At 43.2% G+C, this 25909-nt stretch overlaps 1 protein-coding gene across 5 annotated transcripts in view; it reads right to left on the reverse strand.

The window, feature by feature from the left end:
* The window catches only part of ttyh1 (tweety family member 1), a 33426-nt gene extending 11931 nt beyond the window's left edge, over nucleotides 1-21495 (reverse strand). For all 5 annotated transcript variants that reach the window (XM_072460023.1, XM_072460025.1, XM_072460026.1 and 2 more), the window contains exons 1-6: nucleotides 21322-21495; nucleotides 16288-16517; nucleotides 5554-5665; nucleotides 2178-2515; nucleotides 1928-2023; nucleotides 1780-1852 (exon numbers count right to left, since the gene is read on the reverse strand). In XM_072460023.1, coding sequence (XP_072316124.1) covers nucleotides 1780-1852; nucleotides 1928-2023; nucleotides 2178-2515; nucleotides 5554-5665; nucleotides 16288-16517; nucleotides 21322-21456 — 984 coding nt within the window. In that variant the 5' untranslated portion in view covers nucleotides 21457-21495. The remainder of the gene's footprint in view (nucleotides 1-1779; nucleotides 1853-1927; nucleotides 2024-2177; nucleotides 2516-5553; nucleotides 5666-16287; nucleotides 16518-21321) is intronic.
* Nucleotides 21496-25909: the final 4414 nt, after the last annotated feature.

Raw genomic sequence — 25909 nt, forward strand, 5'->3', positions numbered from 1 at the left:
ATGAATATTGTTTTAGTAAAGCCGGTCACATTTTTTCCATTTGGACTGCTGTCTTTTAGTTTTAGTCGATAAATCGGTCGATGGTATTTTTATTAGTCGACCGATTATTTTAGTGGTATTATAAACATATCTAGAAGGTATGGAGTGAGTTAACAGGAGTTTAGGGCGTGACAGGACAGTTTTATCTGCCTTTTCACTTAAGAAAATGTCTCTGTTTGCGTTAGAGTTGCAACCGACGATTATTTTAGTAGTCGACTAGTCAGTGATTATTTTTTTGATTAATTGACTGGTCAAAAAAATATTTCTATTGTAAGTTGAGGCTTTTTAAATACATTGTTAGCCAAATAAAGGTTGAAATATGGTGACTAAAGGCTTTGAGGACGAGAATATTCATGGAAAAAGAATATTATTGATAAAAATCCTGAATAAGTGTATAATTTTTTGACATTTTGATTCAATAATGTCTTTGTTGTATAAAAACATATCTGTATAGTCCAGATAACCATTTCTTTTTTCATGCAATTATCAAACTATGACTATTTTGTAAATATATGTCATGATTAGTCCAATAATCGTTGCAGCCTTAGTGTACATAGTATTAAGAGAACTTTTGCCAATGCCATTTTAGTCAAATAATGCATGTTTTTATTTGACCTAGAATTTGTCACGTGTCAATTCTACAATTCTAACATTAAATCTGAAACATCCCTGTAACATTTACCATGCACCGTCGCATTACGCCCCCCAAAGTACTGCCCTCTACTGGTGTAAAGCCTCAAAAACAGCCCACTTTACCCTGGATTTGGTAAAGAAATCATATGTACCGTAACATGACCACATTTGCCATTTTCCCCCCAACTACAGGGAACGATCTGTAACAGTTTTTTACATCTGCATCCCGCGCCGTTCATCTGAACTGCACTTTCTGTGTCTGCGCCCCTCGCTCTCATCCTCACTGCACTCGTGATCATCTTCTATATTTACCTCTTAAACCAAACACCCACCTCTTACGCGCACACGGTTCACAAACACGCGCACTCGCATTGAATCTTTAATCTCTGCCCTATTTTTCTGCTTTTTGGTCCTCTGCCACCGGTTCCCGAGGAGGCAGCTCTTTTCACTTCGGCACAAAAGAGGCAGAGAAACGACAAAAACGCACGACACAAGACTTTGCCATCTAAAGCCCCGGTTTCGGCGGAGGGCGAAACAATAACCGCGATACTGTGTTATTACAATTTGAAAGGTCTCGTGTTAATATCATGCATAATATGAGTGTATCGGATTACAAGCTCCGATGCCTGAATAATGCTGGTGTTTTTAGCAGCAGCTCACAGCATAAACAGTGGAACGACATGATCCTTTGGTCCGGTTCAGTGCAGCTCAACTATACTCTATTGTCCACATAGGGACATTTTTCCTCTGCATTTGACTCAGGTCTTGAGATAGGTTTGGTCAGGACAGCCTGAGATGGAGAATGGAGAATTAGCCTTTTGGGCATGTTATGTTGTTAATGTATCTTGGTCACAATATTACAGTGGATTTGTAAATGTATTCAATATTTAATGGGAGTTTAGCTGATAAAAGACACATTTTGCTACTGATATTTGATTTCAGTTTCTTATTTTGATCACTATTTCTTCTGCTGGTCGGCTGCGTGTCTATAATTAAATAAAAGTATATTTAATAATGTTTTTGTTACATTCAAGTTTCTACGATTGTTTCTATGCTGTTTGTTGTGACTCTCTCCGCTTTGTGCCGTGTCTCCTCAGGTTTACTCACCACTACAGTGGCGGTCTCCAGGCCCAAAGAGCCCCAGCTGAGGAAGAGGGCCAGCCACGCCAGCACCGTCATCCTGTGGAAGAACCAGGCCTCAGTGAAGCAGACGGAGCACTGTGATCAAACATGTCACAATAAGGCAAATACTTACAAAATAAGGAGCCAGCGCGCCTGTTTGGCCAGTCCCAGCAGAATGAACAGACACACAATGAGGTCCAGAAGCAGCAGTAGTACATATGACAACCACCTGAGGCACACAAAGACAACACATACTCACTGTGAATGCCACTGTGGGGGTCAAGTACAAAAACACATTGACAATACATTTTTAAACCGAGTTATCATCACATTTGAATATTGAATCGACTGAATGACCTTGGTGTGAGTGTCCCGTGTCTCACCTGTAATCCTCGTTGACCATGAGTGTGTTGGCGGCCCAGCCCGGGCTGAAGGGGCTGGGCATGAGGCCGCCGGAGGGCACCACAGTGGGGGCCACAGAGGGCGGGACAGGGGTCAGGGGGATGATGGAGGCCCCCGCGGTGCTGCTGTCGTTCCCCAGGCCCATGTCCAAACTGCCTCGGGCCAAAGAGACGGACGAGAGCATGTTTATCACATTTTCAGACAACCTCCGACAGTTCCTCGTGGACACAAGGAACGGTTTGCTTCCCGTAAAGAGCTCCTCCATCGAGGACAGCGGCCCCGCGATGGACAACTGCAGCCCACTAATTGTGTCTGAAATCTGTGAAGAGGCAGAAAAAGCCGCGGTGAGCTGTGGTAAGTGGAGACAGGACCACAAAGTACAAATGATGGTTTCAAACAGCGGCTGCAAAGTGCCGAGTGTGTGAGGTTAGGGATCTTAGTGCTTGAGATAATGTGCATGAGTGATGGGGCCGGCCACAGTCTATAACACTATGATACAGCGAGGAGTGTGTCTGAACGTAACGACCTCTCATAGAACTTTATACACTCTACACTTTGGACTAAACTTTGGGCTCACGCCGTTTCTCATTGGGTCATTTAGAACACCTTATATCTTATATATATATATATATATATAATGAGATTTGTGAGAAAAACATTATTAATATGTGTCTTCTCTGATTCAAACAAATGATCTCACTTCTATTGGGCTGAGATCATTTGTTTTGTATCAGAGAAGACACAAAGCCATATTAATAAGCTTTTTCTCACAAATCTCATAATTGCAATGATAATAAGGTGTTCTAAATGACACAATGAGAAACAGCGTGAGCCTAGATACAGGGGGAAAGGACAGATAACTTATAGGCAGTTAAAAAAAAAACATTATTAATAGAAAAAGCTTCAGTTGTAGTCATCTGGACTCCGTTTGAAAAAATAGACGTTTCGACTCTCATCCAAGAGTCATTGTCAATAACAGAATTTAGGTCGAGAACTCCGATATTAATACTGTTCTGTGGTAAGACCCGCCCATTGGGAGGAGCCTTCCTGAAGTAGAAAGAGTTGTTTGTTTCAACAGAAACTCCCCCCTTGTATCTACCGAGCTAGCCTATTCAGAATCGTAATGGGCTATTAGAATCCTCTTTGTCTTTGTGAGACCCTGGCTCAACCACCCTGAGTACCTGATTAGCATCTGAATGTCCTCTACCTTTCCAGGGGTTCAGTAACCCATTATAAATAACAGGAAGATTAAACCTTAGCCCTCCATTTCTGTTTAAAGAAGGTCTTTCTTTTTTAACAAAAATAGCTTCCTTGACTCCTCTTTCAAACCATCTTTTCTCCCTGCTTAAAACCTTCACCTCACCGTCTTCAAACGAGTGATTAGAGGCTTCAAGATGGAGATGCACGGCGCTCTGTGGTCCTGAACTTGTATTTCTTCTGTGCTGATAAAGCCTCTTGTGTAGAGGCTGTTTCGTCTCACCTATGTAACGTTCTTTACAACTTTCTTCACTGCATTGGATCGAATAAACTACATTGCTCTGTTTTTGAGTCGGCAACTTGTCCTTTGGGTGAACCAGTTTTTGTCTTAAAGTGTTTCCTGGTTTAAAATAAACAGGGACTTCGTGTTGTCTAAAAATTCTCTGCAGTTTTTCCGAGAGGCCAGACACATAAGGGATAGAAACACCCTTCCTTCCAGCACAAGCTGGGGGTGATCAGAACCTTACAACACAGAGCTCAAGGTGTGCCCACCAGCTCAGAGGGCAAGAAGAAAGAGGAAAAACATGTCCGAAATGCCCTCTCAGCCTGTGGTTACCCCGCTTGGGCCCTCAACAGAGTGAAGAGAACCAAGAAGCAGGACAAAAGGGAAACTGAACAGAGAAGGAAGGGTGTTTCTATCCCTTATGTGTCTGGCCTCTCGGAAAAACTGCAGAGAATTTTTAGACAACACGAAGTCCCTGTTTATTTTAAACCAGGAAACACTTTAAGACAAAAACTGGTTCACCCAAAGGACAAGTTGCCGACTCAAAAACAGAGCAATGTAGTTTATTCGATCCAATGCAGTGAAGAAAGTTGTAAAGAACGTTACATAGGTGAGACGAAACAGCCTCTACACAAGAGGCTTTATCAGCACAGAAGAAATACAAGTTCAGGACCACAGAGCGCCGTGCATCTCCATCTTGAAGCCTCTAATCACTCGTTTGAAGACGGTGAGGTGAAGGTTTTAAGCAGGAGAAAAGATGGTTTGAAAGAGGAGTCAAGGAAGCTATTTTTGTTAAAAAAGAAAGACCTTCTTTAAACAGAAATGGAGGGCTAAGGTTTAATCTTCCTGTTATTTATAATGGGATACTGAACCCCTGGAAAGGTAGAGGACCAGGACCAGGACATTCAGATGCTAATCAGATACTCAGGGTGGTTGAGCCAGGGTCTCACAAAGACAAAGAGGACTCTAATAGCCCATTAAGATTCTGAATAGGCTAGCTCAGTAGATACAAGGGGGGAGTTTCTGTTGAAACAAACAACTCTTTCTACTTCAGGAAGGCTCCTCCCAATGGGCGGGTCTTACCACAGAATAGTATTAATATCGGAGTTCTCGATCTAAATTCTGTTATTGACAATGACTCTTGGATGAGAGTCGAAACGTCTATTTTTTCAAACGGAGTCCAGATGACTACAACTGAAGCTTTTTCTACTATGGAACACGCCTGGACGAATGAGGGATTACACCGACATTATTAATAGAATAACTCTTATAAAGCAAAACAAAACCAACAAACTCTCGTTAACAAAACTCCTTTCATATCTTAAAAGGGAATGGAGGAAAATAAATAAATAAAATAAAATGATAAAGATAAAGATAAAGATAAAAATAAAATAAAATAATAATAATAAAATAAAGTAGAAAAGCATAAGACTAAATAATACTAATACTAATGGTAAGTAAACAATCTTATTCACATCAGTTATATGCACATGAATATGACCTTCAGAGTGAAGCTGTCGCGCTCTCAGATTAGGGGAACAAGACTATGATTTATTACATGTTATTTCAGTTATTAGGTCCATCATTTCACTGTAGACAAATAGAAGGTTGTGTTGTCAAGTGAAACCCAGCGAGCGGCAGAGCTGTTTGGGCACACGTGCAGCGAGAGGGCGACACTGGGCAGTCTCACACACGCCAAACCACTCTCCTCCCGGATCAATGGACCGGGAGGAGAGTGCCTGCTGCGTTCTGCTTCCACACCACATCCCGACGGGAGCGCGGGTTTAAGCCTCCCTCATCCACCCGGCACGTTTCGCCGCACATTCGCCAGCGCACACCCGGCGCCCGGCGTGAAATCTGGGTGGGGGGGCACTCACCAGCAGATCGATGGAAGCGAGCGTGTAATTGGCTGTGAGGAGAGACGAGGTCAACTGATACATCCCATCATTAGCCTCGCTGTTGCCATAGAAACCGACGCCTATGGCAACGCTGCAAAAAAAAGGGATGGGAAAAAAAATAAGTGAAGGAGACATGAAAACACTGTGTGTGTGTGTGTGTGTGTGTGTGTGTGAGAAGAGGCACAGCAGCGACAAGCATGTGATGTTTAATTCAGTGTGTATGTACATTTTAAATAAGTGGTACGCAGAGATAAAGATGCAAGATTCGGGTTTATATGAGCAAACCACCGGCGTAGGGCGAGGGGTAAAGGATGACAGGAGGAGGGGGGGAAAAGCTGGCTCCTGGCTCTTAATGCTTAAGCTCCGGCGAGGAACATATCGGTGACGCTAAACACGGCGCCACGTTTACACATCTCCGTTATTTAAATATTCCGATTACGGCAGCGGGCCAGATGTTTCGCCAAATCCCCTCCGCTCGGGCCGGAATGGTACGGCCCAATCTCCCACAAAGTATGTGACCCAGATTAGAAAGCGAGGCAACGGGAGAAATGTGTGCGCTCTGCATTTCAAACTGCATCCAGTCTGACGAGGCGATATATAGATTTATACGATACTTACATATATATATATATATATATACGACATCTCAATCCAGATGAAATAATACATAACTTAATGAGTAGTTGAATGTGTAAAATGGTGGCACAAGTTATTTTTATTTGAAATATTCTACCTTCTACAATATGTGAAGTTGAATGTCACGTATTTCCTCGATTTGATCTTTATGTAGACCTTTTTGAATGATGTATACACCTTTTTAATGGCTTATTTATTGTAGAACATAAGCAACAGCAGTGCTCTAATTGCCAATGCGTTCTCCGCCTGGTGTATAGACAATGGGGGAGAATGTCAGACAATAGGAGGCCACCAGTCTCCTCTATGAATGGACAAACATTCTTCTGCAGTCCAATAAAGACATGCAATCTTCTATGTCCAAAAAGCCACTCGTTTTGCAAATATATATAAAATTGCTCATGTTAAGTCCAGCCTTAACTTAAAGTTGCTTTTAGTCTGTTCCATGAATATTGCATACTATCTCTGCTGACCATAAGTAATTCTTGTCATTCATGTGTGCAACTGGATCGTGCAACTCGGAATCAGAATTGCATTTATTCATCCACAGAAGGATATTAATTTTGCCCAAGGACCATACGAAATTAAGATGTAAAAATAGGGAGAACGTTGTTGTTTTTTTAAAAGATGTGCGATGTGAATTCTCAAGTCGAGAGCGTGCCATCTGCTTGTGTTCATTGATATGTTATTGCTTTGCCTGGAATGTTCCACAGTATGGCATTCACGTTTTCTAAGGTATTTTTTAGTAATAAAACGTCTGTAATTGAATACAAATCCAAGAAAGACATGTTTACTGGCATTATTATTTTCCCCTTTTCAAAAACAAAACGAAATGGTCTTTCAATATGACTTTCCTGAACATAAACAAGACAAACGTTTGCTAAGTTCCATTTAATACAAAAATAGCGTATTTTCTTGCTCCTGTTTACATGCTTTTACTGACATTGGCAGTGGATTGACCTCTTAATTAAAACCCCCAACCGTCTATGTACAAATAGACATGGCTGAATCTTACTTAACTTAATCTATTTCCTACTCCCTCTGACCCGATCTATGTCATAGAGTGGAACGTTTCAGGCAAAACAAATAAAAGCAGGTGTCGGGCCCCCATCAGAAAAGTGATAGAGTTAATGATAGTTAATGGTCAAAGAGCTAGTCCAACCTTCACTGACGTTACATATTTAGATGGCCAAAGTGTCAAAAGAGCAGAGCGAGCCTCGTGTGGTTGCAGATGTCTGTCAACTGCTTTTAATCCACTTTGTAATGACCGTAAAGTGCATCCTGTCATAAAGTGGCACTAGCTCGTCTTAAAAAGAGCACTACATTGATCTAAAACTACTCAATCATTTTGTTTCAGCTCACAACTTACTCTGTGACTCAGTGACGTCTGACTTGAAGTGCCTGTAGTGAACTAAGGAGGAAGACTCCAAGATCAAGTGCACTTAAATCAAAATTGCAGTTTGAATGGTCACATTTAAAAGCCTTTAATGTTCCCTCCATGAAAAACGACTGCAAAAACTATTTCTTGATTTTTTTTTAAGTTATTGGGAAGCCAATTAGAAGGATCAAAGACGCGTTAGTTTTGACGTTATAAATCTCTACTGTTGAGAGGACACTTCAAATGACATGATACATAATAATCAATAGGTAAACAAATGTATTTTACAAATGTATGGCTGCAGATGTCAAAGAAATAAAGGAAAATGAAAGAAAATAACCAGAATACAAGTCTGGTTAAGAGCTTCGCCCTCAGCTAAAATGTAACTTTTGAATTTCAGTTAGATTTGATCAATAAATTATGCTATTTAAACCTCTCAACTTCACAAAAAGGACCCACAGGGACATTCACATTTATAATGTCTCTACTGCACTAAAATGTGTTTTTACACTCAGCAAACTCGACAAATGAATGTTTAAAGTTAAATATCACAAAAGAACCTGTGAAATCCTATATCACGTATGGTTACTTGATTTGGTACTTTGCCATTTGCTAATTGCTCCATTTAAATTGCGATCTTATTTCGAATGCCAATAATATAGCAGCCCTAATGTCCACCCTTTTAATCACGATTAACAATATTCTTGTTTATTTCCATCCCTAGTGACAGGCATTTGCAGTGCAGAGCAGATTGTGGGCTTTATGACTCCATGGTGAGCAGATCTGGGGAAGGGCATCCCAGTGGGAGCATGAGGGGAGCGTGAGGGGAGCGTGAGGAGGGGAGCGTGAGGAGGGGAGCGTGAGGAGGGGAGCGTGAGGAGGGGAGCGTGAGAAGGGGAGCGTGAGGGGAGCGTGAGGAGGGGAGCGTGAGAAGGGGAGCGTGAGGAGGGGAGCGTGAGGAGGGGAGTGTGAGGGGAGTGTGAGGAGGGGAGCGTGAGGGGAGCGTGAGGAGGGGAGCGTGAGGGGAGCGTGAGGGGAGCGTGAGGAGGGGAGCGTGAGGGGAGCGTGAGGGGAGCGTGAGGAGGGGAGCGTGAGGGGAGCATGAGGAGGGGAGCGTGAGGGGAGCGAGAGGAGGGGAGCGTGAGGAGGGGAGCGTGAGGGGAGCGTGAGGAGGGGAGCGTGAGGAGGGGAGCGTGAGGAGGGGAGCGTGAGGGGAGCGTGAGGAGGGGAGCGTGAGAAGGGGAGCGTGAGGGGAGCGTGAGGAGGGGAGCGTGAGAAGGGGAGCGTGAGGAGGGGAGCGTGAGGAGGGGAGTGTGAGGGGAGTGTGAGGAGGGGAGCGTGAGGGGAGCGTGAGGAGGGGAGCGTGAGGGGAGCGTGAGGGGAGCGTGAGGAGGGGAGCGTGAGGGGAGCGTGAGGGGAGCGTGAGGAGGGGAGCGTGAGGGGAGCATGAGGAGGGGAGCGTGAGGGGAGCGAGAGGAGGGGAGCGTGAGGAGGGGAGCGTGAGGAGGGGAGCGTGAGAAGGGGAGCGTGAGGGGAGCGTGAGGAGGGGAGCGTGAGAAGGGGAGCGTGAGGAGGGGAGCGTGAGGAGGGGAGTGTGAGGGGAGTGTGAGGAGGGGAGCGTGAGGGGAGCGTGAGGAGGGGAGCGTGAGGAGGGGAGCGTGAGGGGAGCGTGAGGAGGGGAGCGTGAGGGGAGCATGAGGAGGGGAGCGTGAGGGGAGCGAGAGGAGGGGAGCGTGAGGAGGGGAGCGTGAGGGGAGCGTGAGGAGGGGAGCGTGAGGAGGGGAGCGTGAGTGGAGCGTGAGGAGGGGAGTGTGAGGGGAGCGTGAGGAGGGGAGTGTGAGGGGAGCGTGAGGAGGGGAGCGTGAGGGGAGCGTGAGGGGAGCGTGAGGAGGGGAGTGTGAGGGGAGCGTGAGGAGGGGAGCGTGAGGGGAGCGTGAGGAGGGGAGCGTGAGGAGGGGAGCGTGAGGGGAGCGTGAGGAGGGGAGCGTGAGGAGGGGAGCGTGAGGAGGGGAGCGTGAGGAGGGGAGCGTGAGGGGAGCGTGAGGGGAGGTGGTCGGTCGCTGAGCTCATCTTTATGACTAACACAGAGCCGCCCGCGTGACTGTCAGCTGTCATTGGTCCAGTGACATTAAGCTGTGGTAAAGTCGCTCGTGACTAACTTGTGCTCTCAAATGTAACTCTACTGTATAACTATGTCATATAATATAATCAGGATGTTTGTGGCCAGTGTGTCACATTAATAAATAAGACAGTGAACAAAGGGGGACAGTGACTCAGGTCAGTCATGTGATCACTTTGGTGGTTTGAACCCATAAAAGACCAGTGCATGACGTTGGTGTGGTCTTGGTTCAAACATGTGAAAAGCCAAAAACTATAGAAGCAAAACTGGATACTCATAATAAGTATCCATACAGGAAAACTAAACTTATTTTAACAGGAGATTGAGTTTTGTAGTCTTTAATTTATTTAGTTAGAATTTTATTTTTTATTTATTTTTTTTAATTTGAACTTTACTTTACTTCATTTTATTCATTTATTTTATTGTATTTATTGTATTTATTGCATTTATTGTATTTTATTTATTTTATTTATTTTATTTATTTTATTTATTTTATTTATTTTATTTATTTTATTTATTTTATTTATTTTATTTATTTTATTTAACTTTTTTACTTATCTAATTTATTGCTTTTATCTATTTATTGTTCTGATTGATTTTATTAGGCCTGGTTCCATTTGTTTGAAATGTATTCCTGCTTTAATGTTTGGTTTGTATAACTTATGGAAACGATCTTGTTCATATTCACTGCACAAAGTCACTGCAAAAACTCATAAATACAACAAAACTGAAGCTTCCTGAATAGTTTTAGAATGGAGAACTCTTATAAAACACCACATTTCACTTGACAGTTGTAAATAATTAAAGGTGCACTATGTAACCTCTGGTAGCGAGTATGCCATGTTGGTCTCCATGGAGATATTATGGCATTGCCTGGAATATTCCACATTATGGCATTACACTAACTATCTTGCATTTATTTCATGTTGAGTGTTTCTTACATTATATCTCACTGAATAAAACCATCTTCTTACTATGAGCAGGCTCGCCTCTCCACAGATTTGACTTGTAACTTGGCCTGGTGGCATCACCTGCTTGTCACCGTGGAGATAAGTTTAATGCCCTACTGCGGACCATTCAACACAGAACAATAACGTCTCCATTTAGAGAAGCAGGTGGCAGACCCTCCACCAGTAAAGTTACACCGTGAACCTTTAAAGGAGACATACTGTTGCTTTCCTTCAGGTGCTTAGTATTGTAAAGTTACACAGTGTCCCTTTAAAGGAGACATACTGTTGCTTTCCTTCAGGTGCTTAGTATTGTAAAGTTACACAGTGTCTCTTTAAAGGAGACATACTGTTGCTTTCCTTCAGGTGCTTAGTATTGTAAAGTTACACAGTGTCTCTTTAAAGGAGACATACTGTTGCTTCCTTCAGGTGCTTAGTATTGTAAAGTTACACAGTGTCCCTTTAAAGGAGACGTACTGTTGCTTTCCTTCAGGTGCTTAGTATTGTAAAGTTACACAGTGTCTCTTTAAAGGAGACATACTGTTGCTTTCCTTCAGGTGCTTAGTATTGTAAAGTTACACAGTGTCCCTTTAAAGGAGACATACTGTTGCTTCCTTCAGGTGCTTAGTATTGTAAAGTTACACAGTGTCCCTTTAAAGGAGACATACTGTTGCTTTCCTTCAGGTGCTTAGTATTGTAAAGTTACACAGTGTCTCTTTAAAGGAGACATACTGTTGCTTTCCTTCAGGTGCTTAGTATTGTAAAGTTACACAGTGTCCCTTTAAAGGAGACATACTGTTGCTTCCTTCAGGTGCTTAGTATTGTAAAGTTACACAGTGTCCCTTTAAAGGAGACATACTGTTGCTTTCCTTCAGGCGCTTAGTATTGTAAAGTTACACAGTGTCCCTTTAAAGGAGACATACTGTTGCTTCCTTCAGGTGCTTAGTATTGTAAAGTTACACAGTGTCTCTTTAAAGGAGACATACTGTCGCTTTCCTTCAGGTGCTTAGTATTGTAAAGTTACACAGTGTCCCTTTAAAGGAGACATACTGTCGTTTTCCTTCAGGCGCTTAGTATTGTAAAGTTACACAGTGTCCCTTTAAAGGAGACGTACTGTTGCTTTCCTTCAGGTGCTTAGTATTGTAAAGTTACGCAGTGTCCCTTTAAAGGAGACATACTGTTGCTTTCCTTCAGGCGCTTAGTATTGTAAAGTTACACAGTGTCCCTTTAAAGGAGACGTGCTGTTGCTTTCCTTCAGGCGCTTAGTATTGTAAAGTTACACAGTGTCCCTTTAAAGGAGACATACTGTCGTTTTCCTTCAGGTGCTTAGTATTGTAAAGTTACACAGTGTCCCTTTAAAGGAGACATACTGTCGTTTTCCTTCAGGTGCTTAGTATTGTAAAGTTACACAGTGTCCCTTTAAAGGAGACATACTGTTGCTTTCCTTCAGGCGCTTAGTATTGTAAAGTTACACAGTGTCCCTTTAAAGGAGACGTGCTGTTGCTTTCCTTCAGGCGCTTAGTATTGTAAAGTTACACAGTGTCCCTTTAAAGGAGACATACTGTCGTTTTCCTTCAGGTGCTTAGTATTGTAAAGTTACACAGTGTCTCTTTAAAGGAGACATACTGTTGCTTTCCTTCAGGCGCTTAGTATTGTAAAGTTACACAGTGTCTCTTTAAAGGAGACATACTGTTGCTTTCCTTCAGGCGCTTAGTATTGTAAAGTTACACAGTGTCCCTTTAAAGGAGACATGCTGTTGCTTTCCTTCAGGCGCTTAGTATTGTAAAGTTACACAGTGTCCCTTTAAAGGAGACATACTGTTGCTTCCTTCAGGTGCTTAGTATTGTAAAGTTACACAGTGTCTCTTTAAAGGAGACATACTGTTGCTTCCTTCAGGTGCTTAGTATTGTAAAGTTACACAGTGTCTCTTTAAAGGAGACATACTGTCGCTTTCCTTCAGGTGCTTAGTATTGTAAAGTTACACAGTGTCTCTTTAAAGGAGACGTACCGTTGCTTCCTTTAGGCGCTTAGTATTGTAAAGTTACACAGTGTCCCTTTAAAGGAGACGTACTGTTGCTTTCCTTCAGGTGCTTAGTATTGTAAAGTTACACTGTCCCTTTAAATGAGACATACTGTTGCTTTCCTTCAGGCGCTTAGTATTGTAAAGTTACACAGTGTCCCTTTAAAGGAGACATACTGTTGCTTTCCTTCAGGCGCTTAGTATTGTAAAGTTACACAGTGTCCCTTTAAAGGAGACATACTGTCGTTTTCCTTCAGGCGCTTAGTATTGTAAAGTTACACAGTGTCCCTTTAAAGGAGACGTACTGTTGCTTTCCTTCAGGTGCTTAGTATTGTAAAGTTACGCAGTGTCCCTTTAAAGGAGACATACTGTTGCTTTCCTTCAGGCGCTTAGTATTGTAAAGTTACACAGTGTCCCTTTAAAGGAGACGTGCTGTTGCTTTCCTTCAGGCGCTTAGTATTGTAAAGTTACACAGTGTCCCTTTAAAGGAGACATACTGTCGTTTTCCTTCAGGTGCTTAGTATTGTAAAGTTACACAGTGTCCCTTTAAAGGAGACATACTGTCGTTTTCCTTCAGGTGCTTAGTATTGTAAAGTTACACAGTGTCCCTTTAAAGGAGACATACTGTTGCTTTCCTTCAGGCGCTTAGTATTGTAAAGTTACACAGTGTCCCTTTAAAGGAGACGTGCTGTTGCTTTCCTTCAGGCGCTTAGTATTGTAAAGTTACACAGTGTCCCTTTAAAGGAGACATACTGTCGTTTTCCTTCAGGTGCTTAGTATTGTAAAGTTACACAGTGTCTCTTTAAAGGAGACATACTGTTGCTTTCCTTCAGGCGCTTAGTATTGTAAAGTTACACAGTGTCTCTTTAAAGGAGACATACTGTTGCTTTCCTTCAGGCGCTTAGTATTGTAAAGTTACACAGTGTCCCTTTAAAGGAGACATGCTGTTGCTTTCCTTCAGGCGCTTAGTATTGTAAAGTTACACAGTGTCCCTTTAAAGGAGACATACTGTTGCTTCCTTCAGGTGCTTAGTATTGTAAAGTTACACAGTGTCTCTTTAAAGGAGACATACTGTTGCTTCCTTCAGGTGCTTAGTATTGTAAAGTTACACAGTGTCTCTTTAAAGGAGACATACTGTCGCTTTCCTTCAGGTGCTTAGTATTGTAAAGTTACACAGTGTCTCTTTAAAGGAGACGTACCGTTGCTTCCTTTAGGCGCTTAGTATTGTAAAGTTACACAGTGTCCCTTTAAAGGAGACGTACTGTTGCTTTCCTTCAGGTGCTTAGTATTGTAAAGTTACACTGTCCCTTTAAATGAGACATACTGTTGCTTTCCTTCAGGCGCTTAGTATTGTAAAGTTACACAGTGTCCCTTTAAAGGAGACATACTGTTGCTTTCCTTCAGGCGCTTAGTATTGTAAAGTTACACAGTGTCCCTTTAAAGGAGACGTGCTGTTGCTTTCCTTCAGGCGCTTAGTATTGTAAAGTTACACAGTGTCCCTTTAAAGGAGACGTGCTGTTGCTTTCCTTCAGGCGCTTAGTATTGTAAAGTTACACAGTGTCCCTTTAAAGGAGACATACTGTCGCTTTCCTTCAGGTGCTTAGTATTGTAAAGTTACACAGTGTCTCTTTAAAGGAGACGTACCGTTGCTTCCTTTAGGCGCTTAGTATTGTAAAGTTACACAGTGTCTCTTTAAAGGAGACGTACCGTTGCTTTCTTTAGGCGCTTAGTATTGTAAAGTTACACAGTGTCCCTTTAAAGGAGACATGCTGTTGCTTTCCTTCAGGTGCTTAGTATTGTAAAGTTACACAGTGTCTCTTTAAAGGAGACATACTGTCGCTTTCCTTCAGGTGCTTAGTATTGTAAAGTTACACAGTGTCCCTTTAAAGGAGACATACTGTCGTTTTCCTTCAGGCGCTTAGTATTGTAAAGTTACACAGTGTCCCTTTAAAGGAGACGTACTGTTGCTTTCCTTCAGGTGCTTAGTATTGTAAAGTTACACTGTCCCTTTAAATGAGACATACTGTTGCTTTCCTTCAGGCGCTTAGTATTGTAAAGTTACACAGTGTCCCTTTAAAGGAGACATACTGTTGCTTTCCTTCAGGCGCTTAGTATTGTAAAGTTACACAGTGTCCCTTTAAAGGAGACGTGCTGTTGCTTTCCTTCAGGCGCTTAGTATTGTAAAGTTACACAGTGTCCCTTTAAAGGAGACGTGCTGTCGCTTTCCTTCAGGCGCTTAGTATTGTAAAGTTACACAGTGTCCCTTTAAAGGAGACATACTGTCGCTTTCCTTCAGGTGCTTAGTATTGTAAAGTTACACAGTGTCTCTTTAAAGGAGACGCACCGTTGCTTCCTTCAGGTGCTTAGTATTGTAAAGTTACACAGTGTCTCTTTAAAGGAGACGTACTGTCGCTTTCCTTCAGGTGCTTAGTATTGTAAAGTTACACAGTGTCTCTTTAAAGGAGACGTACCGTTGCTTCCTTTAGGCGCTTAGTATTGTAAAGTTACACAGTGTCCCTTTAAAGGAGACGTACTGTTGCTTTCCTTCAGGTGCTTAGTATTGTAAAGTTACACTGTCCCTTTAAATGAGACATACTGTTGCTTTCCTTCAGGCGCTTAGTATTGTAAAGTTACACAGTGTCCCTTTAAAGGAGACATACTGTTGCTTTCCTTCAGGCGCTTAGTATTGTAAAGTTACACAGTGTCCCTTTAAAGGAGACGTGCTGTTGCTTTCCTTCAGGCGCTTAGTATTGTAAAGTTACACAGTGTCCCTTTAAAGGAGACGTGCTGTCGCTTTCCTTCAGGCGCTTAGTATTGTAAAGTTACACAGTGTCCCTTTAAAGGAGACATACTGTCGCTTTCCTTCAGGTGCTTAGTATTGTAAAGTTACACAGTGTCTCTTTAAAGGAGACGCACCGTTGCTTCCTTCAGGTGCTTAGTATTGTAAAGTTACACAGTGTCTCTTTAAAGGAGACGTACCGTTGCTTCCTTTAGGCGCTTAGTATTGTAAAGTTACACAGTGTCTCTTTAAAGGAGACGTACCGTTGCTTTCTTTAGGCGCTTAGTATTGTAAAGTTACACAGTGTCCCTTTAAAGGAGACATGCTGTTGCTTTCCTTCAGGTGCTTAGTATTGAACTATAACATAAGTAGAATTTAATTTTATATTTTGTTCATTATAAAGCGCAAACTTGATCTAATAAAATGTCTTGTGACAGAAACAGCTCCATTGACTTCCTGTTCAGAACTGCAGAACTGATAAGCCCCGCCTCTTCACAGTGACATCATAACGAACAACGGATTGTCATTTTGTCATTTTTGAAAAGTGGTTACGAGACATTTTAGATCCCAACACTCGGAGTCTTCATTTTTTCAAACAATCACACAGCTAAGTACAGGGGGAAGTGGGCGGGGACAGGGGGTGGGTGAAAACGGGAATTCCCCGAGCACGCGAGCCTCAATTTAAAACGCAAATCCAAACGCAACCTTAAGTGAACTAATGATGATGGCACGCCGTTAAAAGTCGTTTCAAAGCTCATTAAAGGAGACGTGTCGCTGCCGCTTGCGTGACACGTCCCCTTTAAATAAATAAAAGAGAAGTAAATGTTCCAGTCTCACCAGCACAACGTGACGGCCGCGACCGCCACCCACGTGACGCAGCAGATGCCCCGGCCCTTCTTCCCGCCGTAGCCGTGACCCGTGCTGCCGTCCTCGTCGTCCTCCTCCTCCTCCGAGCCCTCGCTCCGGTCGCCGCGGTGACAGCAGCAGTAGTGGATGAGGAAGGACAGGACCACCAGCAGCGAGAGCACGAGCGCGATGGCGGACAAGCTGGATAAAACCAGTAAAGTCTGCGGGAAGAACGATAAGCGGTCATGTTTCGGCGTTTGGGAAAACACAGCACGGGTTTGGTGACTCCTGCTCGTCTCCATGGAGATGATGTAATTGCCCGGAATGTTCCTCAGCGTGGCATTAAACGTACCTATCCTGCAGTTATTTCATTCCCCGGCGTTGTAATGGCTCAGAAATACCTTGGCGAAACTGTGAAAAGGGGGGTCGCCTCTCCACAGACCTGCCGTGTAACTCGGTCGGGTGGCGTCGCCTGCTCGTCTCCATGGAGATAGACGAGTTTAATGCTACGCTGTAGAACATGTCAGGCCTTTTGCGCTAATTTTTTCCGACAATTGCGATTAGACGTGTGATTAACGCACGTTTTAAGCACGTAAATATGAACTAAATTAATACAATAATCACATTTCAAAGTCTAAACTACAGGATTATGAAATTATGTCGAATAAATCAGTGTTTTCTTGACATTTTTCTGCTAAAACGTCACCAAAATGAGACTTTTTTGTGGGAAAAGTGAAATATAATGCGAGAAAATACGATCTATACCACTGGAAACGCCACTCTAAATTAGCAATAATTCCTCTCCGACGGTTGCCCCGGACAACTCCGGGTCAACTCGCACAAAACAACCAACCGGTCATTTATAAGGCATTCTCGAGGCACAAATGCCCGGTGCGCGTTAAGCGGTCGAGCCACTGCGTAAACACTAATGTCGTTCTAAGCCTCCTCGCCCCGTCGCCGCGGACGATCGGTCGCCAAGTCCACGTTACTGAAATGCACTTTGCCACACATCGCCACGGCATTATCCCCAATCCATCTGGCGGGCTGTCGCTGCTGCACCTCGCCTCAGCTTCACCTCCACCCATTCTCTCTCTCTTCCATTCTCTCTCTTCCATTCTCTCTCTCTCTCTCTCTTTCCTCCTCCTAACCCACGGTTCTCTCCCCCACTCAGGCCTTCTTTCCATCCACACCGCTGAATCTCTATTAATAATCTGTGACCTACTTAAATACATTCACTGTTGCTCTCTCTCTTTCTCTTTTTCTCTCTCTCTTTCTCTTTCTCTTTCTCTCTCTCTCTCTGCCCCTCTCTTTTGCTTCTATGACCCACTCTTCTGTTTATTACTCAATCTCTCTTCTCTCTCTTTTCCATTCTCTCCCATCTCTTCTCTCCGTCTATTTTCTTCCACCTCGCTCTTCTTTCTCTCTCTCTCTCTCTCTCTCTCTCTCTCTCTCTCTCTCTTTACCTCTATGGCCCACTCTTTTGTTCATTATTAACTCTCTCTCTCTCTCTTTATCTTCATCTTCATCTCACTCTTCTGTTTATCACTAACTCTCTCCTCTCTTTACCCCCTCTCTCTTGCTTCTATGGCCCAATCTTCTGTTCATTATTAACTCTCTCTCTCTCTCTCTCTCTCTCTGTCTCTCTCTCTCTCTCTCTCTTTATCTTCATCTCACTCTTCTGTTTATTTCTTACTCTCTCTTCTCTCTCTTTTCCATTCTCCCCCATCTCCTGCTCTCTTCTCTCTGTCCATTTTCTTCCCCCTCCACTCTTTTCTCTCTCTCTCTTCCTTTACAGCTATAGCCCACTCTTCTGTTCATTACCGACTCTCTCTCTCTTTCTTTGCAACCTCGTTCTTTCTCAAACTCCTCCTTCCTTCTCTCTCTCTCTCTCTCCCTCTCTCTCTTGATTTTCTTCCCCCACTTGCTCTTCTTTCTCAGTTTATATCTTTCTTTCCCTCACCCTCTCACAGTGACATCCTCCTCTCTTTCTCCCTCACTTTCCCCCTTTCTCTCTCTTTATCTTTATCTCACTCTTCTGTTTATTATTAACTCTCTCTCTTCTCACTTCTCTCTCACCTCCCTCTTCTTTCTTTCTTTACAAACTGTCTTTCTCAATCTCACTCATTTTCTTCTCTCCTGCTCTTCTCTCTCTTCCTCCATTTCTCCCCCCTTATCTCTCTCTCTCTCCCTCTCTCTACACTTTACCTTTATGGCTCAATCTTATGTTCATTTTTCTCACACACACTTTCTTAACTTCTATGATCCACTCTTCTGTTCATTACTAACGCTCTCTCTTCCTTTCCGTCCCTCACGGTTTTGCTACCTCCGCCTTTCTCTCTCTCCATTGTCTTTTCTATCTTACAAACTCTCTCTTTTCTTTTTTTCTCACGATATTTGCAGCACTTTCTTCTCTCAGTCTCTCTCTCTTGCTCTCCTCTCTCTCTCTGTCTTTCTCTATGGCCCAGTCTTGTGTTCATTTCTCTCTCTCTCTCTCTCTCTCTCTCTCTCTCTCTCTCTCTTTCTCATTTGTTCCTTTTTTCCCTCTAGGATTTTTCTCTCCCCTTTTCTATCTCTCTCACACAAATACCACTGCTGTTTTTGGTCCACATTCTGTTAATTACGAAACATTCTATTTCTCTCTCTCTTTCTTTCCTTCTCTCACTTTCTTGCTCTCTCCCCCCTTGTTTGTCTCTCACTCTCTCTCTCTTCTCTCTTCCTCCCTTTCTGGTTTTGCTTCCATTCTCTACTCTTCTGTTTTTACAAACTTTCTTTCTCTACCTTTTCCCCTCCTGCTCTTTACTCTCTCCCCCCTCACCCAATCCTCTCTCTCTACCTCTCTTTAATGTCTTTCTCTCTCTCGCTAGTTCATGGCTGACTTTACCTCTCTCTCTCTCTCTTCTCCTCTCTCCCTTTCCCCTTTCCCTCTCTCTCTCCAGCCTCCACACATTACTCACCCGCTCTCTCTCACCCCTTCTCTCACTGTCTCTCTTTCTCTCTCTCACCCCTTCTCGCTCTCTCTCACCCTCTCCCTCTTTCTTCTCCTCTTACCCTCTCTCTCCCTCTCTCTTCTCCTCTTACCCTCTCTCTCTCTCCCACCCTCTCTCTCTCACCCCCCTCTCCCTCTCCCTCACTCTCTCACCCTCTCTCTCTCACCCTTTTCTCACTGTCTCTCACCCTCTCTCTCTCACCCCCCTCTCCCTCTCCCTCACTCTCTCACCCTCTCTCTCTCACCCTTCTCTCACTGTCTCTCACCCTCTCTCTCTCACCCTCTCTCTCCCTCTCTCTCCCTCACCCTCTCCCTCTCTCACCCTCTCTCTCTCACCCTCTCTCTCTCACCCTCTCTCTCTCTCACCCTCTCTCTCTCTCCCTCTCTCTCTCTTCTCCTCTTACCCTCCCTCTCTCTCTCTCTCACCCTCTCTCTCTCTGCCTCTCTCTCTCTCTCTCACCCTCTCTCTCGCTCTCTCACCCTCTCCCTCTCTCTCTCTCTTCTCCTCTTACCCTCCCTCTCTCTCTCTCTCACCCTCTCTCTCTCTGCCTCTCTCTCCCTCTCTCTCTCCTCCTCATGCACTTGCTGCCTCTTCTGTGTTTCTGTTCTGCAGGATAATGTGCTTCTTTTCATCCACACCGTATGTAAGTCACAAACGTTACTTTCAAGAGCTGCCGGACCGTTTTGATAAAGAATACGGGTTAGGGTTAGGGTGGCGGCGGTCGACGTCGCTGCGTCCACAGAAGACGCCACAATTCTTGGCCTAAAAAAACAGCGATTTACATTTCACAAAGGCGAGGGATGAGAGCCGTAAACGGACATAAAGAAGCAACTCAAACAAGCCAAGAGGCTACTCCAGGTCAAGAGCCAAATCACTCGTATAATTAGGTCAATAAAAGGCGCTGGCGGGGAATATTTAAAAGACTGTAAAATGTCCTCGCTGCTCCGCACATTGTTGTCATGACTTAATGGACCCGTGTATAAAACCCGCATCTAAAAAGCAAACTGACAAGGCTCTGGTTCGTAAAGTTTAACCGTCCCGTTTTGGCTTGATTTACGCACACCACGACCGAGCTGGGACTGAACGCGGAGCGACATCAGGACAAAGGACTAAACCAGGACGAGGACGGGATCGGAGTCCACGACGGGACCAAACCGGGACGAGGACGAACGCGGAGACGAGCGTTACAGCACCACACGGTACATTTCTCGGTCACAGTAGCTAAAAATGAACAAATACATGCGTTCGCGGTGACATCATACAGCCGGGACTTCCCCATGGCGGCCATTTTAAAAGGGGAACGCGATATATAAAAAACCAACACGACTGCATCCTTTTCTCCGGCATAATGAGCTACGAATACTTTGATTCTTTAGACGATAACGACAAACTAAAGTACACAACAAAGCTCTCATTTCTTGGTCAGTCAACAGAGCAATGTCCGAACAGATTAAGCAGGTTTTTGGCATTTTGGCCTCGTATTTCCTGGATTTCGTATGTAGTAGACGTGCTGTTGTGCCCCTTTCAAAATGGCGGACTCGATTGCCACTGCACAAGTTCCCGGATGTGCGAACACGCATGTATAGATGAAGGGAAAATAGAAATGGCACCAAAGCACGTTCAAGACTCACACAATTGTATTAATGAATGGAGCAGAAAATACCACATATGTGTCTAAATGTAAAAAAACAACTTTAATGTGACTTTAACGTGAAGTTTTCCGTTTAATTCAGCTCCGCGCTCAAATACAGCCATCAGTTTAACCACGCCCACTCCTCCTCTTGAAGCGCAATATATTTCTGCATCAAAATATCATGATAATCAATAATATTGAAAGTACAATAGCTTTTTATAGCCGGTTATTCCAGTAAATCCTTTTCTGAAAAACATGAGCTGCAACAATACGAAGCTTTAGTCATTAGTATCTATAATTTGTCACTAAAGTTATTCATTTAACTCCCTAAAGCTCAGATATCGTCGTACTAAACTGCGTACGTGAATACAAGTATAAACTGGGGCGTGCCAGGTGCGCGTTTACCTGCTGATACTCCCAGCTGTCTGGCACAAAGAAGTTGTCCCTCATCGTCATGGTGAAGTCCAGCCGGGGGAGGGCGTGGCACACTCGCACCCATAGCGACGGGCTGTAGCTGGGCACCGTTGTCATGGCAGCCATTTTCCTCCTGCCACCGGTCGCCTCCTCCGCCCTGCAGCAAAAGAAGAAAAATAATCATAAAAAAACACGTACGTTACATTGAAAAAAACACGTAGAATGTAATAATCAACAGAAATATGAGCAGTTCCTTTAATAATACCATGTGATCTTGTACTAATTCTAATATATATATCAAAAGCATTCAAAAACTAGTTATTGATCTCACTCTTCTTATTAAGTTAAGTTATTGATCTTTATCGGTATCGAAACCTGTTCAAATGAGTCTCTGGTGCTGATACTAGTGTTAGTAACGACTGGCTCTGGTTATGGATATTTATTATAACGTGACAGTAAAAGGGGAAATGATCTGAACTCACGGGATGGTAAACACAGTGAAATGGGGGTGAAGAGTGTGGCGGGACGTTTGGCACATTGTCCAAGTCGCAAACTGATCTCACGGGTGCAACCAAAGCACTTCGCCCTTCGACCGTTACATTTTCTTCTACGATCAAACAAATCATATCAATGAAGTATGAAACACCAGCTTCATTTCTTCCTCATCATCATCATCATCATCATTATTATTATACAAGTTGTTGGACGTCAATCAAAAAGTTGCTAAATTGCTAAAGAGAAATGTAAGTGCATGAATACATTTTAGTGACTTCATGTTAAATTTACCGTATTTTCTGGACTATAAGTCGCACCAGCCAAAAAATGCATAATAGAGAAGAAAAAAAACATATATAAGCCGCACTGGAGTATGAAATGTGGTTTCATTAAAGGGGAAGCGTGTGTGGGTAATGGGGGAGCTAAAAGGGGAGCGTGTGGGGTAAAGGGGGAGCGTGTGGGTAAAAGGGGAGCGTGTGGGGTAAAGGGGGAGCGTGTGGGTAAAAGGGGAGCGTGTGGGTAAAGGGGGAGCGTGTGGGTAAAAGGGGAGCGTGTGGGTAAAGGGGGAGCGTGTGGGTAAAGGTGGAGCGTGTGGGGTAAAGGGGGAGCGTGTGGGTAAAGGGGGAGCGTGTGGGTTAAAGGGGAGCGTGTGGGGTAAAGGGGGAGCGTGTGGGTAAAAGGGGAGCGTGTGGGGTAAAGGGGGAGCGTGTGGGTAAAAGGGGAGCGTGTGGGGTAAAGGGGGAGCGTGTGGGTAAAGGGGGGAATGGGGTGAAGGCCAAGTGGACAGCTCTGACTCCGAAAACGCCACATCGAGAGACAATTTATGAAACAGCATCATCTGAGAAGAGCAAAGGTCAAAGCCACAGTCACAGCGTCAGTTACTTAAACCGAGCTGACGATGGCGTGTAAATCACAGCCAGAGCGTCCAACGTAAAGACGCTTTTTACTGAAATCACAACTGAAATTAAATCATTACGTTGAAAATGTTCACTTTATTTTCTTTTAAAGTAGGGTGTTTGGTTGACTCTTGTACATTATTTGTCTCACGTGTGGTTTTCCATCATTTCTATAGAACGATGGAGTCTAAAATAAAGTATAAAGCCGAGTAAATAGAATAAAATACTAAATTAATAGCTTTTTATTTCTTAAACGGGATATAGAGGGCAATCCTATCACAATTTGAGTGGTCACAATTAGTGTCTATGTCAGTTTAAACTCCACACTGCAAATCTACAATCTTCACTGTAAATGATTGACAAAAGTCTTTTTCAAGGTATTTTTGAGCAATAAAAACATCTGTAATCTAATAAACGAGAGGTCAAATGCCACACTGCACAAACAACGGAGCGGAATGGAGCGGACTTGAAACGCTCCATAGAGCACCTTTAACCACAGACACCAAAGACACGTGAAAAACTCCCATGCACCGACGGGACGGACTCAAATGTCCTCGGATGAATAAACCGGCGCAGAGAAAATGATTCATGGCGGTGGGCTTTTGTTTTCAAAGACATTGCTTTATTTTTACACTATAATGCTTCAGTGTCGACGCTTATTATGAGCTTAACATCTGTGACCACTGCAGCTGTTCAGTGAATACGACACGATTCTGCGCCGCGCACACTGAGCCACTGTGGTCCGCTCGAGGATGAAGCGGAAACTTTGTGGTCAGTCGTGAAACTAGAAGCGTTCGTTATTGTTTGAGCCGCGGTCAGTTTAAAAAGGTCTGTATTTTCTATGTCCATGAACCGTGTTATTGTGTATTTACATTAACGGCTTTGAGTTTCCCATTATAAGCATCATTTTACAGCTAAACGTACCAATATTCTGTTTTGAATTGTTGATTAATTGATGATGTAGTGATGTCAGTTGATCGATATTGATATTGATTATAATTCAGATTGAAATGTCATTGTAACTTTGTAAAAAAAATAATAATGATAATAAAACATATACGCACAGTCGAAAACACCAAGGAGAAACTACTTTCACTTTACATTTTGCCTTGTAAAGTTAATTTGAGCAAAACAAAAGCAACAAGTATTTAGTTTGTGTATTGTGTATTTTGTGTGTAGTCTTTAGACATCTAATAGAATAAAACCAATTGAACAGTTGTAGAAAAGCAGATAAACAACCGATTTACCACTGATACACACTAAGTTAACACTAAGTTGAACTAATTATTGTTCTCTCCTTTAATAAGACGTTTGTGTCAGAAATGAATTGTTGTGCTGCAGTTGAAGTGTCCCAAATCTCCAACTGTCGTTGGCAAACAAGCTAGCTCCGCACGGTCGCAGCAAGAAACTGACTTTTTAGCTCTTTGGACAAATATTAGGCTGAAAAAATCAAATAAACTCATTTTTTCAGACGCGCTGCAACTCAGTCTGAATGAGGAGCATTTTTCACACAAAAGAAAATGTCAGTGCATAAACGCCACAACTTTAGCACTGAAATTCAACAGCGTGAAATCAAAATTGTCTTTTTCTGGCCGTTGTATCGCCCCGGCTCTACTCGCCAGACAAGTTGCCTTTTCAGATTGACTTATTCGGTGACGGCTGCAGCGTTTGGTGACGGCACAGAGCGAGCCCCCCCGCAGGGCAGAGAAGACCACTCTAAACCCATTTACAACAGGCCTGTCCTCCATCACGGCTCCGGAAGTCCAACTGTCACGGAGCAAATCGGAGCCAACAACTCTCCATTGGTGCGGGAGAATCCTGTGGAACCGAGCGATTCGAGCCGAGCGGCGGGCGATAACGCACGATAAACGGCGTTAAAGAGCGTCGGTTGCTTTGACGGACAGCGCGGTGTGTTTTCTAGAGTCAAAACAAATCGTATGAACCCGGGCATAACGCTCCGTGAAGTCATTATTTATTCAGTTTGCAGAGGAAGAATCATTTATGTTGTTGATACGTGTTTAGAGCTGGTTTAACTCTCATTTTTATATTATTTTATTATGATATGTTGCATCCTTTAATCTACTACACGCACAGAGTTATTTATTATGAAACAGAGTGATTAAACATCATTATTATTATCATTTACTACGTGTTTATTTTCATTTTTAAGTTGAATTAAATAGATAAATCGATAACTGGACTGATGTAAAACGTTGACATATACAAAAGTAGCGTGAATGTGTACTCAAGTAAGAGTAACGTTATGTCAAAAACTATATTACTCAAGTACAAAGCAGTCTGAGAAATGATTCCAGTGAAAATAAAAAGCATTTGGGTGAACAAATACTTAAGAGTAATTGTAACTGTGATTTATAGTTTTTATCAAGTAAAAAGTACAATTTCCTGCAGCAATTGGCATTTTAAATCAGTCATATTCACTTGTGTTGCATTTCTTTACTGCTGCGAGTGGTCTGTACGTGTTCCCTCTGAGTTAATAAAGACTCCTTCAACAAGTAACTGTATCCGAGTACTACCTCCAGTTAGTGGTTTGTGCAACAACAAGGCCGCGACAACAATCAACATATTTAATTTAATTTACAGTCGTCGAGGGTTGTCAAAAGTATCAAAAATCAGACATTAATCGACATTCTAACTGATATCGGAACGAATATGGATGTGAACACGAATCGATACGAAAGAAAATCACATCAACAGGACAAAATGAGACCAACAGTTTAAGAACAAGCTTAACACAGGGTTTGATACGGAAAGTGCAATTAATTTGTGTTGGAAATGTCTGAAATCCTGATCTAAACAAGATTACTGTGATATAGAAATCAGTATTAAGAATCGAGTATATTCCTTTGTATCGCCATCGGGTTTAAGATTATACCAGCGCTGACAAAACACCCATGAATGATTTATGTGTCGCTGTCAGTCCATCCTAAACTTTTGCCATGACGCCCGGTGCCAGCTTTTCATCGAGGAATCACCAGAACTCAAGTGAGTCAATGGGAACGTGTGCGGTTATGGTCTGAGAAGCTTCCATGATAAAGAAGGCAGGGACTATGTGACGTGAACTTGCTGAAAAGATCCCATTTTGTGAGACGTTTATCCAGGTAAAAAGGCTGAATCTGAAACCCGGTTCATTTGGAATTCCCAATGAAAATCTGCGTAACAATTTACAG

The sequence above is a fragment of the Eucyclogobius newberryi genome, unplaced genomic scaffold, assembly GCF_026437365.1.
Source record: "Eucyclogobius newberryi isolate DKJ021-1_F unplaced genomic scaffold, fEucNew1.0.hap1 SCAF_3, whole genome shotgun sequence".
Lineage (NCBI taxonomy): Eukaryota > Metazoa > Chordata > Actinopteri > Gobiiformes > Gobiidae > Eucyclogobius > Eucyclogobius newberryi.